At 40.2% G+C, this 16,020-nt stretch overlaps 1 protein-coding gene across 3 annotated transcripts in view; it reads left to right on the plus strand.

Annotated features, from left to right (window-relative positions):
- Positions 1-16,020, plus strand: part of TUBGCP4 (tubulin gamma complex associated protein 4) — a 48,058-nt gene that overhangs the window by 7,540 nt on the left and 24,498 nt on the right. For all 3 annotated transcript variants that reach the window (XM_053595733.1, XM_053595734.1, XM_053595735.1), the window contains exons 2-9: positions 1,319-1,447; positions 4,324-4,446; positions 5,135-5,188; positions 5,904-5,960; positions 8,787-8,866; positions 11,263-11,464; positions 14,045-14,210; positions 14,426-14,550. In XM_053595733.1, the coding sequence (XP_053451708.1) occupies positions 1,319-1,447; positions 4,324-4,446; positions 5,135-5,188; positions 5,904-5,960; positions 8,787-8,866; positions 11,263-11,464; positions 14,045-14,210; positions 14,426-14,550 (936 nt within the window). The remainder of the gene's footprint in view (positions 1-1,318; positions 1,448-4,323; positions 4,447-5,134; positions 5,189-5,903; positions 5,961-8,786; positions 8,867-11,262; positions 11,465-14,044; positions 14,211-14,425; positions 14,551-16,020) is intronic.

Here is a 16,020-nt window from a genome sequence, read left to right on the forward strand (position 1 = left end):
AGGCATTTGCCATGACACCAGCTGGTTTTTTTATTTTTAGTAGAAACAGGGTCTCAGTCTTGCTCAGGCTGGTTTTGAACTTCTGAGCTCAAGCAACCCACCCACCTTCGCCTCCCAGAGTGCTGGGATTACAGGCATAAGCCACAACATCCAGCCTGTAAAACCTTTACATAGCATATGAGGCTATCATTTGACTTTCATTTAAATTAAAAATATAAATCACACTAATTTATATGGCCAATCATAAGTTGTTTTTATAGATTATAATATGTTTACACTAATTTTATATTTTTAGTCTAATGAAAACAAAATTTTAAATTTCATAGGGAATTTGTAAATCCTAGGAATATGTCTGAGAAACTCTCTTAGAGTCTGCTCACCCCAGTCTGAGCAATATTGTTAAAGAGACTTTGTTGCAATCAAGTCAAAACTCCATATCCTTATAGGCCATCCCTGGAACACTGTATAAGAAACAAGTAAGAATGGCTACCTCTCTTACTGACTTTTTTTTTTTTTTCCAGACAGTCTGACTTTGTCGCCCTGGGTAGAGTGCTGTGGCATCACAGCTCATAGCAACCTTCAGCTCTTGGGCTTAGGTGATTGATTCTCTTGCCTCAGCCTCCCGAGTAGCCGGGACTACAGGTGCTCGCCCCAATGCCTGGCTATTATTTTGCAGTTTGGCCAGGGCTGGGTTCGAACCCTCCACTTGGTATATGGGGCCTACTCACTGAGCCACAGGCACCACCCCTGACTTTTTTTTTTAATAATTTTTTTTTTTTCAAGACAATCTCACTTAGTCACCCTTGGTAGAGTGCCATTGCATCATAGCTCACAACAACCTCAAACTCTTGGGTTCAAGTGATTCTCTTGCCTCAGCCTCCCAAGTAGTGGCACTATAGGCGCCTGCCACAGTGCCCAGCTATTTTTTAGGGGGTCTTGGTCTGGCTTAGGCTGGTCTCAAACCTGCAAGCTCAGGCAATCCACCCGCCTTGGCCTCCCAAGTGCTAGGATTACAGGCCTAAGCCACCACACCAGTCCTTTTTGACTTACTTTTAATGTACACCATTTTTGTATTGTTTTAATTCTTTACCATGTATTACCTATTTCAAAAAGCAAATAGTTTGGGGATGGGGAACACCTTCATAGTGGTTTGGAAATACCTTTGCTATCCGTAATTTAGCAACTTAAGTGGAGATCTTGAGGAAGATAAGGTAAAGGAAAAGATAAATACATGGTAGGAAGTATTTGAAGTGTCCCAAAAGAACATAGGCAATGACTAGCAGGCATCGGTGTTGATGGCATTGTTCATCTTGTGCAGGTGTCACAGGACTTCCCATTTCTCCACCCCAGTGAGACCAGTGTCCTGAATCGACTCTGCCGTCTCGGCACAGACTATATTCGCTTCACGGAGTTCATCGAACAATACACGGGCCATGTACAGCAACAGGTGGGATCCCGTTCTCTGGGGAGTGTGCACCTCTAGAGGTCGGGAGCTATGTCAAGCTTTCAGTGACTTCATTGATGATTCATGTGCAAAAAGTTATGGAGTTCTCAATACTGTAAATAGTCACGTGAAGAAAAGGTCTCCAATTATTTTTGGTATATGATACTTAAAAGAAACAAGCCTTTCGTATATTTATTTAACCATGTGGATTTTATCATATGATAAGTGAATTCCTACTTTCCTAAATTCTAAAGGGACCTGTCATGCCTCTTTTTTTTTTTTTTTTTTTTAAGTAAAAACAAAAACACCCTCCTTTTCTCTTTCATTTTGTGATCAATGGAAACAGTCATTTGGCCAGTTGTAAGGCACTCTGGTCTGTTTCAACCTTTGCCCATACTGTTCTTACCATACCCCTGAATGTTTATCTTCAGAAACTGCAGCATCCTTTGGCTATGCTGTGCTATAATTTATAATTTATAAATTTATAATTTATAACTACCAGAGCCCAGGCTTCCTCCCACATTTGTTGCTGAATTCTGCTATCCTGTCTACCACCACCAGAGCCTAAGTACCCAAATCAGTGCATAGCCAGAGAGGCTAATTGTAATAGACTCCAGTCAGCTGTTACGGCATTGCCCCACATAAAACTACATAAGAAGCTCCTAGAAAAAACTTGCAGGTTTCTTGAAAGACAAGCTGTATTTGTGTGCAACCTCTTGATGAGAGTCTTATAGCTCCCCATGTTGGCTGTCAGTTTCATGTTTTGATGAATTGCCAACCCAGGCAGGAGAGCAATGTTAGAAGGAGTATTTGGGTTTTATTCAGTAAACATTTACCCTCTGTTCAAACAATTATGCTAGGAACTAAGATAAAAGGATTAATAGGGTGGTCCTTGCCTTTATGAAGCTCTTGATCCTGTGAAGGAGACATATTTTTTAAAAGAGTACAATGCAAGCACTAAGTGAAGATGTTGTAAAAGGTGGGTATTAGTTCCCTAGAGAGAGTTAGCAAAGGGCTTTGTGGAGAACAGGTGCTTGAGTTGGGTCCTGCAGGAAGAGGAGGTGTTTGTTACAAAGATGGAGTACACAATTACAAGCAGAACACTAGTCCAAATTCATAGGAGTGAGAGATAGAAGCAAGACACGTCTGGTGGATTATGGGTTGTGTTGGGGTCCTGCCCCAAGAGCAGCATCTGCTGAGACCTGTGGAAACTGGCAGTGATCGACTGAAGAAACAAAGTTAGGAGCTACGGTAAACAAAGACAAGAGGCACAGAGTAGAATTAAAAGTGGGAGCTCCGTTGTGGGATTCTGGCAATGGCCCAGAGTGTTTGCTCCACTCTGATTTTATTGAAGTCTATTTGCCCAGAGGGTAAGATGAAGGAGGAAACAAAGATGTCAGCAGTTTCTTGGATTGATTGTATCAGCTCCTATTGTTATTATTAACCTTAAGGGTGGCCTTCAGAAATCTGAAATCTGAGCTTTGTTTTGGGAGAGCCTCCTGCTTGAGGTCACACACTGATTTCTAGGGAGGTGTTAAGCTCCACTAGTTCTCTGTGGAGTAAAACACCACCAGCGTTAATCTCCTCTGAGGGGTCGGTGGAAGGGAGGCATTTTCCTCTCATCACCACCACAGAGGATTTTCCCCTGCTATAAGGGATACAAGCTCTTCTGCCCATATCTCAGAGCTCAAGCACTCCCTTGGTCTCTACTCCAGGCAAATGCAAATCTCCACAATGGGTATCTTCTTTGCCTATTTAATGGGCAGGAAATACCCTAGAAGATGTATCTTTTCTAGGACTTGCCCATAGTCTCTTCTATGGCCTTTACTCTCCTCAGAGTGCTCACAGACCCAGAAGGGTGTTTTGTAAGCTGTATCCCCAACAGGCTAGAATTTCAGAAAAGGCAAGACGCTTGCTAGCGATGGCTAGCTTAAATGTAAACTAGCTTACTTTTCTTTGTTCTGACTCACTCAGCTTTTTAGTTTTCTTCTTTTTCTGGGCGTGCTTTCCTTTGCCAAGAATGGGGTATTTGGTCCCTATTCTCCCAGCAGGTAGTTTGGAAATGAGGATGTGAAGTTGGAAACAGTGAAAGATAATTTTGGAGGAGTAAGGGCAAGAATGCAGAAGTCATTGTATGCCATATATAGGAGTTTGGATATCATCCTGGGGCAGTGTGAAGCCACCAAAGGGTGTTATGTTATGTTATGTTATGTTATGTTATGTTATGTTATGTTATGTTATGTTATGTTATGTTATGTTATGTTATGTTATGTTATGTTATGTTATGTTATGTTATGTTTATGTTATGTTATGTTAGAGGCAGAGTCTCACTATGTTGCCCTTGATAGAGTACCATGGCCTCACAGCTCATAGCAGCCTTAAACTCTTGGGCTTAAGCGATTCTCTTGCCTCAGCCTCCCAAGTAGCTGGGACTATAGGCGCCTGCCATAATGCCCAGCTATTTTTGTTGTTGTTGTTGTTGTTGTTGTTGCAGTTGTCACTGTTGTTTTAGGTACCCAGGCTGGGTTTGAACCTGCCAGCCTTGGTGTATGTGGTTGGCGCCCTACTCACTGAGCTACGGGCACTGCCCTACCAAAGGGTTAACTGGGAGTAATAAGGTCAGAATTCAAATGTAGAAAAATTTCTACTGACAGTACCTGCTGTTTGTAACATCTAGGCCTTCTTGGATTATTAAAATATTATCGTGTTTTAAGAGATGAGAGCTCAGAATTTTTATCTTCGGTTTGGTTTTCCTCTCACTGAAGCACTGCATTAATATGGAATTATTTAAACAAAAACCAATACCACTAACAAAGGATAATACCACTTAGATTGTAGGGCCTGAGCCCAGAAGTTGACTTCTCTTTGTTTGATTTCAGGATCACCATCCATCTCAGCAGGGCCAAGGTGGGTTACATGGAATCTACCTGAGGGCCTTCTGCACAGGGTTGGATTCAGTTTTGCAGCCTTATCGCCAAGCACTGCTTGATTTGGAACAAGAGGTGAGAAAGAGGACATATAGGAAACACCTCTGGGATGGCAGATGAGGGCATGTTCTTGAATTTGAAAGCCCCTTTGGTAAGGTCAGGTAGATAGGGTGAGCTGTTTCTATGTGGCTGGAGGGTACATTTTCTGTGATTGCCCAGCTCATGGTTAGAGTGGCTTACACATCATGACATAGTCTCCTTAGTGAGCTTATGAAAACCTGGCTTTGGTTTCTTTATCACCTGAAAATCAGAATTAATAATCTTCTATAAATTATCAGTTCTCTATAGCCTAAAACTAACACTAAGCACATTCTCAGATTCTCTAAGTCTTTTTGTTTTTGTTTTTTATTTTTGAGACAGTCTTGCAATATTCCCTTGGTAGAGTGCAATGGCATCATTATAGCTCACTGCAACCCTAAATTCCTGGGCTCCAGTGATCCTCTTGCCTTAACCTCCCAAGTAGCTGGGATTACAGGTATGCACCATGATGCCCAGTTAATTCTTCTATTTTTAGTATAAAGACAGGGTCTTGCTCTTTCTCAGGCTGGTCTCAAAACTCCTGAGCTCAATTGATCCACCCATCTCAGTCACCCAGAATGCTAGAGATTACAGGCATGAACCACTGTGTCCAGCCTCTTCTAGTTTTGGTAGATCAAATAGATTTATTTGGTGTGGAGCCCTAATCATATGTTTTTTATTGCAGTTCCTGGCTGACCCTCATCTCTCCATATCACACGTCAATTACTCCTTAGATCAGGTATGCTGCCCAGGGAACCAGATAGGTTGGAATCTGTTGATATATATTGTTAGAATAATTTGACACTGTTTTCAAGAACTTTTTCCTTTCTGGATTCAGAGCCCAACATTTTATATTTTATACATTTTATATGCTTTCCTGGATGAAAACTGTTTGAAAAGTTCCAAATTTAGTTGAAACTTAATGTCTGATGTTAGTGGTCCAGATTGACATCAGTCGTTTTGCCAGCCTCAGAACTGCTTCTCTTTTCCTGTCTGCAGCGAAATTGTCTTAGGTAGGATACTGGAATTTTTTTTTTTTTTTTTTTAAGACAGAGTCTCACTCTGTCACCCTGAGTAGAATGCAAAGGTGTTATTATCATAGCTCACTGCAACTTCTAACTCCTGAGCTCAAGTGATCCTCCTGCCTCAGCTTCCTGAGTAGCTGGGACTCCATGTTGCACCACAACACCTGGCTAATTTTTTTCTGTTTTTAGTAGAGATGAGATTCTGTTCTTGCTCAGGCTGGTCTCAAACTCCTGAGCTCAAGTGATCTTCCTGCCTTGGCCAACCTCACAGAGGGCTAGGGTTATAGGCGTGAACTACCTCACCAGGCCAGATATCAGATCTTGATTGTTCTGTGGTATTGCCATTTTACTATTTAGAAAGAAAAACTTTTCTTGAGTTGATTTTTTTCCTTGTATTTAATACCTCCCTGATTATTCTCTACTTTATAGTTCCAGCTGCTTTTCCCTTCTGTGATGGTTGTAGTAGAACAAATTAAAAGCCAAAAGGTAAGAACGGTCCTTTTTTTCTTTTGCTCTGCTAAGCTCTGAGGAAATATTAGTAATTAATTTTGCCTTACATTCTTTTTTAAAGACTCTAGTTTTTCATAGTTTTACTTATTCATTCATTCATTTATTCATTCTTTCATTCAACAATGTCTGCGTGGGTATTATGCTAAGTGTCAGGAATGCAAAACTAAGATGTGACCCTTTCCTTAAGTACCTATTGGTCCAGAAAGCAGAGGAAATGTTCAAATATATACCCAGGAATGTTGCTGGGGTAAGAAAAAATTGCTATAGATATTTGTAGGTGAGAGCAATCTGCATTAAAAGTTTACAGCTTTGGGGGCGGCACCTGTGGCTCAGTGAGCAGGGCGCTGGTCCCATATGCCGGAGGTGGCAGGTTCAAACCTAGCCCCGGCCAAAAACCAAAAAAAAAAAAAATTAAAAAAAAAAAAGTTTACAGCTTTGGGCATAGTTCTTTAGGAGAAGCAGAAAGTTAATTCTTGGAAAGAAAGGTGATAGGCAGGGGTCCTCAAACTATGGCCTGCGGGCCACATGCGGCGGTGTGATTGTATTTGTTCCGTTTTGTTTTTTTACTTCAAAATAAGATATGTGCAGTGTGCATAGGAATTTGTTCATAGTTTTTTTTTTAAACTATAGTCCGGCCCTCCAACGGTCTGAGGGACAGTGAACTGGCCCCCTGTTTAAAAAGTTTGAAGACCCCTGGAATGGTTAGGGTGCTGGCAGTTTTCTGAGAATTATGAGATCAGTAAATGAAAGCCAAGTATGTATTTTATTAAACATGCCTAATTTTGTCACAACTTTTTTTTTTTTGCATTTTTTGGCCAGGGCTGGGCTTGAACCCACCGCCTTTGGCATATGGGGCTGGCACCCTACTCCTTTGAGCCACAGGCGCCGCCCTTGTCACAACTTTTTATAAGATAAATTGAAAAGTTAGGGTCCCCAATGTCAGAAAAATGTCTTTTCTGGGGGGAAGTAGTAACTCTGAGGAATAAATGCTTTGAGATTTCACATTGGAAGAATCTGCTGTCTATTGAATTGGTCCATAATTAGACCAAGTGGTCAAATGGATTAAACATGTTTATCTCAAATCCTCATGTTTTTAAGTTCCTTATATTTTTGCTTTACCTTATAAGGGGTGTTCACTTTAATTACTATAACTAGTTTAACCAGTTTGCCACATTGCTACGTCATTTTTGTTGTGTAAGGTAGAGACTTAAGTGCTCTGCTGTATTCATGCTGTGCCAGCAAAGAAGTAGGGAGGTGTTCTTTGGCCCTTCACAGCTGATTGTCTTCTTCAGATCACAACATCCAGCGTATACTGTGTACTTGCTCTGTACTCGCAAGTGGTCTATGCTTGATGGATGTTATCACATTCAATCCTCTACAGCAGTGTTTTTCAACCTTTTTTATCTCATAGCACTCTCAAACCTATAAACTTACATGGCACACTTAAATTATGGTGATTAAAAAAAAAAAAAAAAAGAATAGACTTGGCACCTGTAGCACCGAGGGTGGCAGGTTCGAACCCGGCCCAGCCCAGCTAAACAACAATGACAACTGCAACAAAAAAATAGCCAGGCGTTGTGACAGGTCCCTGTAGTCCCAGCTACTTGGGAGGCTGAGGCAAGAAAATCGCTTAAGCCCAAGAGTTGGAGGTTGCTGTGAGCTATGACGCTACGGCACTCTACTGAGGGTGACATAGTGAAACTCTGTCTCAAAAAAAAAAAAAAAAAAACTTAAAAAGAGGAATATACTTTGGATGTCTTTCAAAAATAATTTAATTAATGGTCTCTAAAAATTTTCTCTGCACACTCAAGATTCTCTCACAGCACACTAGTGTGCCAAGGCACACCAATTGAAAATCACTGTTCTAAGTGTTCAGTAGGTGGAGGAATGTGCTCAGGGTCACATACATGGTGGTAAATGGTGGAGCTGGGGTATAAACCCAGGTCTGCCTGCCCCAGAGACTATGCTCTTACCCACTTCATCAAATTGTCTCTCCAAAAGAGAGAGGACCTTCTCCTTAAGAGGAGTTAGTGGTGGCAGCATAAGGGAGCCAACACTAGCTACACATTTCATCTCAGTGGACCTTCAGCTTCCACTCCCTTCAGAAAGGAGGGTGAAAAATAGGGAGATTGTCAAGGGGTGAATCTTTCTTCCTGCCAGGACAGTGGTAGAGAAGCTAGTTTGCCAAGACTCTGCAGAGTTAACACATTAGTCTGGACTGGGGGTGTGAACAGGAATTGATCGCAAACAGGCACCAGGGGTCTTTTGGGAATGATGGAAATGTTATAAAACTGGATTATGGTAGTGGTTGCATAATGCTGTAAATTTACTAAAAATTGTTGAATAGTATGCTTAACACCGGTGAATTTATAGTGTGTAAATTATACTTCAAGGTAGTCTTAAAAAAAAAAAAAAAAAAAAAAGAACCTGAAGGTCATAGAAGCAATGGATTATTGGAAAAGTACATACTTCACACAGTCTAAACTAGGCCTTAACCTGAAATGAAGAGCTTTTCTTAGGTTTGGAGTTCCAATTGTAAAAGATTCCGGATTCTGTAGTGCATTAGAATCACCTGGAGGGCTTGTTAAAACACAGACTACTGGGCCCTCCCCAAAGTCCCCAGGCAGTGCTGATGTTGCAGAGGGGAGGGATCCATCTTTGAGAACTATGCTTAAGTCTTATGAGGAAGTTTATCCCCATTCTCTGCTGGATTGTGTCCTCTTGGTTGAATACAGAATATGAATTTGTGTTGCATTCACTATTAAAATGGAATCCAGTTTGACAGAGCCATATTTGCCACAGATTCATGGTTGTCAAATCCTGGAAACAGTCTACAAACACAGCTGTGGGGGGTTGCCGCCTGTTCGAAGTGCACTAGAAAAGTAAGTCATGGCTTAATCAGGGAATTGGTGGTGGAGGTAAGTGTTCAAGTTACTTCTCAGGATTTATTTTCAAGTTATCTCAGATTTCCCTCTGGAGAAAGTTATGACCAGGATACAAAAAACACCATGAGCAGAGGAGCCCATGTAATCCTTATGATGGCTCAGTCATATTACCCTCAGCCAAGAGGGTAATAAAGTGTTGCAAAGGCAGAATTTAGCTGCCTGGATGACCTTGAGACAGTCCTTTTTAATTTTGGGATCTCATTATCCCAGGATTTCCATTACATGTGGCAAATACTGCTTGAAGTGTCTTAACATGTACATTTGTGTAACTGATATTTCCACACCAAAGATCCTTAAAAACGTTTCTACTTTATAATCCCATTATGCCACTCTTAGGAATTTTATTCTAACAGAATTATTTAATAGAAGAAAATATCTGAATATTCACTGAAATGTTGTCTACTATATCAAGAAGTTAGAAAATTACCAACAGTAGAAGCTAAATACATATTCACTTGATAGACTATAAGGCAATTAAAATTGCAAATACCGTAACAACATGTAAAAATATAAATGCTGAAAATGTTATAAAATTGTATGTTTCTTACAATTAAAACTCTATTATGGAGTATGTTTGATCCTTCCATTTCCCTCTTCCTCCTGATTTTTGAAAAAGAGTGTGTGGCATTAATTGCAGAATTATAATAGATGATCTCTGTGGCCATTCATGGGTCTTAATCTCAACTGTTAACCACTGCACAAGTAAACTCACAGAAGAGCAAGAAACTTTCCAAAACATGTTTTAGGGACTTAATTCTCTATTATACTTTTATGCATAGAAAACTACATATAAATTTTATGTAGATAATATGATAGATATACTATATATGTGTATATATATATCCATAATATGATAGATATACATATGTAGTATATGTATATACTACACCAAATTTTACAAACTACATACTCAGATATGTATAAATGAAAGTGGCTTACTATTTTATTTTTTATAGAGATAGACTCACTCTGTTGCCCAAGTTAGAGTGCTGTGGGATCATCTTAGCTCACAGTAACCTCAAACCCTTGGGCTCAGGCTATCCTCCTGCCTCAGCCTCCTGAGTAACTGGAAATGCAGATAACCTGTAATAAATGCAGATAACCTGTAACAACCCCAGCTAGTTTTTGTATTTTTAGTAGTGACCGGGTCTCACTTTTGCTTAAGCTACTGATTTTTTTTTCTTTTTTTTTTGAGACAGAGTCTTCCTATGCCATGCTCAGTAGAGTACCGTGGAGTCCCAGCTCACGGCAATCTCCAACTCTTGGGCTTAAGTGATTCTCTTGCCTCAGCTTCCTAAGTAGCTGGGACTACGGGCACCAGCACAATGCCTGGCTATTTTTTTGTTGCTGTTGCTATTGTTGTTTAGCTGGCCTGAGTCAGGTTCAAACCCACCAGCCTCTATGTAGCCAACACCATAACCACTGTGCTATGGGCGCCAAACCCAATTTTCTTTTTTAAGAGTACATTCAGTTATCATACTACAAAGTCTTTTCATACTACAAATAGCAGCCTCAAGTTCCTTTTCTCCCAACTTTGTTTTGGAAATTTCAAACCTACAAAAAAGTTGAAAGAATAATACAACAAAACACTTTTATTTTTAACACTTTAGTTTTATTTATTTAAACACTTTAGTTTCACCAGTTGTTAACATATTGCCACAATTATCTTTTTATTTTCTTTTTTTATTTTTTTGAAACAGAGTCTCTAATGTCACCCTCGGTAGTGTGCCATAGCATCACAGCTCATAGCAACCTCCAACTCTTGGGCTTAAGCGATTCTCTTTCCTCAGCCTCCCAAGTAGCTAGGACTACAGGCACCTGCCACAACGCCCAGCTAGTTTTTGTTGTTGTTATTGTTGTAATTGTTGTTTGGCAGGCTTGGGCTGGGTTCAAACCTGCCAGCCCTGATGTGTGTGGCCAGTGCCCTAGCCACTGAACAACGAGCACTGAGCCCTTTAAGTCCTTTTTTTTAATTTTTATTTTTGTATTGCTATGTAACAGACAGTTGTACATGTTAAGGACTCATCGGTTTTGGAAGTTACTTTCTATAAAAGGAGGAAAGGAAATGTGCCTTTCCTAAAAGACTATTTGAACATTTCAGAATTCAGTATGTGGACTGTAAGTATGAAAATTCAATGAGTTAGTTGATCCACAAACATTTAAATTAAATAGCACAACTATTTTTAACTTGATTATTTATTTCTCCTATGACTCATCAAACTCTCAGGCCTCTGTTCATACTGTGGCAGGTTAAAGCCTGACTTCTGTGGCATTTGTGGGATTTAGTATTCTCCAGGTAGACTTCTAAGCTTCTTGCTTTCCTTTCTACTCAGAATCCTGGCTGTTTGTCATGGGGTCATGTATAAACAGCTGTCAGCCTGGATGCTACATGGACTCCTCTTGGACCAACATGAAGAGTTCTTCATCAAACAGGGTCCATCTTCTGGTACTGTCAGTGCCCAGCCAGAAGAGGATGAGGAGGATCTGGGAATTGGGGGACTGACAGGAAAACAACTGAGAGAACTCCAGGACTTGGTGAGAGTGCAGCAAGAAGCCTGGCATGCTCCAGCAGGAGTCAGAAAGTCTGTAGTTGCATGATCTTTATGATCTCTTCTCAGCTCATAGCCTAGGCATGTTTCATAAACTCTTTAGATAGAAATAATTGGCTTTATCTTGACTAATGTGAGACTACAAAATAGAAAATGCATTTGTAAGAGTCCTTTTATTTCCCCCATCCCAATATGTCCTTTTAAGAGGTTAACAAGTCTTATCTCTACACATGGTAACTAGTTACCCTATAGCTTTTATTATGTATGTATGTATGTATTTATTTTGAGACAGTCTTACTCTGTTGACTAGGCTAGAGTGCTTTGACGTCATAGCTCACAGTAACGTCAAACTCCTGGGCTCAGCCTCTGGAGAGCTGCGACTATAGGTGCCTGCCACACTGCCTGGCTAATTTTTCTACTTTTAGTAGAGACAGGGTCTTGCTCTTGCTGACGCTAGTCTCCAACTCCTGAGCTCAAAGGATGCTCCCACCTTGGCCTCCTAGAGTGCTAGGATTACAGACATCTGAGCCACTGTACCCGGTCTACCCTGTAGCTCTGAAATGGAGTTTAAAGTTTTAATTAGACTCTTTAAAGTACAATATTGCCTGTACTCATCCGTCCATTCATTTACCGTTTCAACATTTTATTGAATGTCTATTATGTGCTAGGCATTGTTCTAGGTGCCATTAGCTACATAGATATATAAAATGTAATAGTCTCTATCCTTAGAGAGATTATGGTGTAATAGAAGAATAGATATAAACATTACATTACAGTTTGCTGAGAGCTATAAAAAGAGTAAGTATGTATGTTCTTGGAACATGGTTTTAGGGTAGGGTCTTGGAATAACTAGGCTTCTCAGTGGAATGTATGCCTACCTGCATAGTGTTTAGGAGGTCAAGAAGTGTCCAGGCAGAAGGAATGATGTGTAAAGGTACAGAGGCCATGAAGGACGTGGTTCATCTTAGGAACCCCTACTAATTTAACTGAAATGGTCAAGAAAAGGTGCTTGAAGTATAATGAGTAACAAGTGAGAAATGATAGAAAAGTGAGGTGGCACATGATGAAGCTGAGTTAAGATCGTGAAGGTGCATGTAAACAATGGGAGTGAATTTAGCCTTGAACCTGAAAAGAGTTAGGAGCCATTGATGAATTTTAGGCAAGAAGGCAATATGATCAGACTTTATGATCTGGATGTGAAGGAACCATTTTTTTAAAAATCAAGATTAGAGGCAGATAGACCATTAAGAGAGTATTGGGGATACTTACATGAAAATAATAGTGCCTTAAACCAAGGGTGATAATGGTGAATCTGGAAAAGAGTAAAGAGGTTTGAGAAATGTTTAGGAGCTGGTATCAATAGAATTAGTGATTAGTTGGATATGAGTCAAGAAAGAAGAATCAAGGACTGCATCCACGTTTCTGCCTTCAGCAACTAGGCAAGGAGGGTTGATAGGGAATGTGTATTGCTGGCATTGAGGAAGGGAGATGGGTCTAATTTGGGGCATGTTGAGTTTGAGGAGCTTGTGGGAAATGTTCAGTGGGCTGAGCAGTCCGGGACTTATGAGAGCAGTCTAGCTTGCTCTACATCTAAATATGGAGTCCTCAGTGTATAGCTCAGAAGATTTCAATCTGGGATTTAGAGGTGACTTTAGGAGGTTCTGTGAAATGTTACATGGGTGTACATTTGTCTGGAAGGTCCATAGCTTTTATAATTGCAGAGAGGCCTGTGACCTAAAAAGATTAAAACAATCTGTTAGAATGATCAATGTAGCCACTGAAGACGACATGATTGTGTAAGAAGAGTGTGTAGAGCAAGAGAAAAAGACTCTAGGATAATGCCTTGAGGAGCATCAGTAGAGCAGACGTATGTACAGAACATGGAAAAAAAAGACAGTACCCTTTCATCATGCAAGTAAGGAAGCTGATTGCACAAGTTTTTACAAAGTAGTATGGGCACAATGAAAACTAAAATCCCAGTGTTTAAAAGCCTCTGTTATTTCCAGAATGCTACTCTGCTGCCTGAAAATGAAATTCACTTCTCTAGTCCTGATGATTTAAGAATTATGCAACTTCATAGCCGGGCGTTGTGGCGGGCGCCTGTAGTCCCAGCTACTCGGGAGGCTGAGGCCAGAGAATCGCTTGAGCCCAGGAGTTGGAGGTTGCTGTGAGCTGTGTGAGGCCACGGCACTCTACCGAGGGCCATAAAGTGAGACTCTGTCTCTACAAAAAAAAAAAAAACAAAACAAAACAAGAATTATGCAACTTCAGATCTGAAGTCCCTGCTTCTGGAAAAATAAATTATGGTCGGGCACGGTGGCTCATGGCTGTCTGTAATCCTAGCCCTCTGGGAGGCCAAGATGGGTGGATTGCTTGGCTTCAGGAGTTTGAGACCAGCCTGAGTAAGAGTGAAACCCCATCTCTACTAATAATAGAAAAATTAACCAGGCGTTGTGTCTCAAAAAGAAAAAAATATATAAACCATGGGTTGGGCAAGTTATCATTTTCTTGTTTTTCTTTTCTTACTGCATACTTCATCTCTGACATAAATTATTTCCTTGACTAGCGCCTGATTGAGGAAGAGAATATGTTGGCACCATCTCTAAAGCAGTTTTCCCTACGAGTAGAGATTTTGCCATCCTACATTCCAGTGAGGGTTGCTGAAAAAATCCTGTTTGTTGGAGAATCTGTGCAGATGTTTGAGAATCAAAATGTGAACCTGACTAGAAAAGGTAGAGATATCCTTGCCCAATAAACCACATTCTCAAAAGCTCTCACTTAATAGTATGTGGCCCAAAAGCACACCTGGTCAGAATGAGTGGCTGATAATATGAGTTGTGTAAGAAGCAGGTGGAGCTGCTGCCCCACTGAGATTAGCTCTCTCCAGAAAACCTTGGCCTGTCCTGGGCATTCTGCCCTCTTTTGTCAGTGCCTTCCTATTTTGCAGGATCCATTTTGAAGAAGCAAGAGGATACTTTTGCTGCAGAGCTGCATCGTCTCAAGCAGCAGCCGCTCTTCAGCTTGGTGGATTTTGAGCAGGTGGTAGATCGTATCCGTAGCACTGTGGCTGAGGTTTGTCTTTCATCTTTTTTTCTTTTAAAAAGAAAAGGACTAGTTCCCCAGAAATTGAGTATTTGACTTGTTTCTTCTTGATGTTGTTAGAGTTGAGCTCGGAGGGAATTGAGAGAGTTGAAGAGTAGGAAGTGGAAAATAAAAGCATTCTCTCCGTTTTTTAGTAACAGAGAAGGAAAAGTCTTAGCCTTTTCTCATCTGACAGGTGTTTTTTAGTGAGTGAATTAGTAAAGAAAGATAGTCTTGGTTTAATTGCTGACAGTCAGCATTTTGGATTTCTCTGATGTAGTTTGTAATAACTCTAAGGAATCAACTGACTCTGACTAAATTTAGTGTCTTCGTTATCTTTTAGTATGGCTTTATGACATACTCATTTATGTGCATAATAATGTTATGAGGAAAGCAGAAGAAATATTGTTCCAGCCAGGCATGGTGGTTCATGCCTGTAATCCCAACACTCAGTTCCTTTTATCCTTTTGTCATTGAATAATCTGTTTCTTTGTTTTAGTAACAGAAGGCTAAGGTAGGGGGATTGCTTGAGCCCAGGAGTTTGAGGTTGCTATGAGTATGATTGTGCCTCTACATTCTAGCCTAGATGACAGAGTGAGACCCTGTCTCCAAAAAAAAAAAAAAAAAAAGTATGCATACTATATGAACTGATTTCTATAAAGTTCAAAAATAGGCAGTGCTCATCTGGTCCCAGATGTCAGGATATTGTTTGCCCTTCGGTCAGTGGAAGGAGCATGAGTGGGGTTTGGGCTGCTGGTAATGTTCACTTTATTCTGTTTTTTAAGCTGGGTGCTGGTTATACAGGTGTGTTCAATTTATAAAAATTCTTCAAGCTGTAAACTTCAAATGTATGAACTTCTCCGGATATATTTTAGTACTTTAAAAGGTTTTTTAAATTCTTACATACTGGGTGGCGCCTGCAGCTCAAAAGAGTAGAGTGCCGGCCCCAGATGCCGGAGGTGGTGGGTTCAAACCCAGCCCTGGCCAAAAACTGCAAAAAAAGAAAATTCTTACATACTTAGTGGTTTTTAATTATATCTTTATTTGGTTATTGCTTGTATAGAAAAATAGTGGTTTTAAGGTTTGTAGGTTATACGAAAGTAATCTTTAATAGCTCTAATAGTTTGATTCTACTGGTGTTTCTCATAGATGATCATATGTATCTGCCAGTGAGAGTTTTACAACTTTCCTTCTAATTTATAAACTTCTTGTACTTTCTTAGATTATTGGCTAGGATTTTTAATACTGCATTAAACAGCTGGGGTAATAGTTTATATAAAGCGTTAAACAGTAGAGGTAATAATGGTCTCTTGATTTTTTGGCTCTTAAAGATAATGCATCTAACATATTTACTAGATGGGGAGAAAGGGGAACTCTCATACACTGTTGGTGGAAATGTAAATTAGCGCAACCAGTATAGAGACCAGAATAGAGGTTCCTCAAAGAACTGAAAATAGAACT

Source organism: Nycticebus coucang, chromosome 6, assembly GCF_027406575.1.
Source record: "Nycticebus coucang isolate mNycCou1 chromosome 6, mNycCou1.pri, whole genome shotgun sequence".
Classification (NCBI taxonomy): domain Eukaryota; kingdom Metazoa; phylum Chordata; class Mammalia; order Primates; family Lorisidae; genus Nycticebus; species Nycticebus coucang.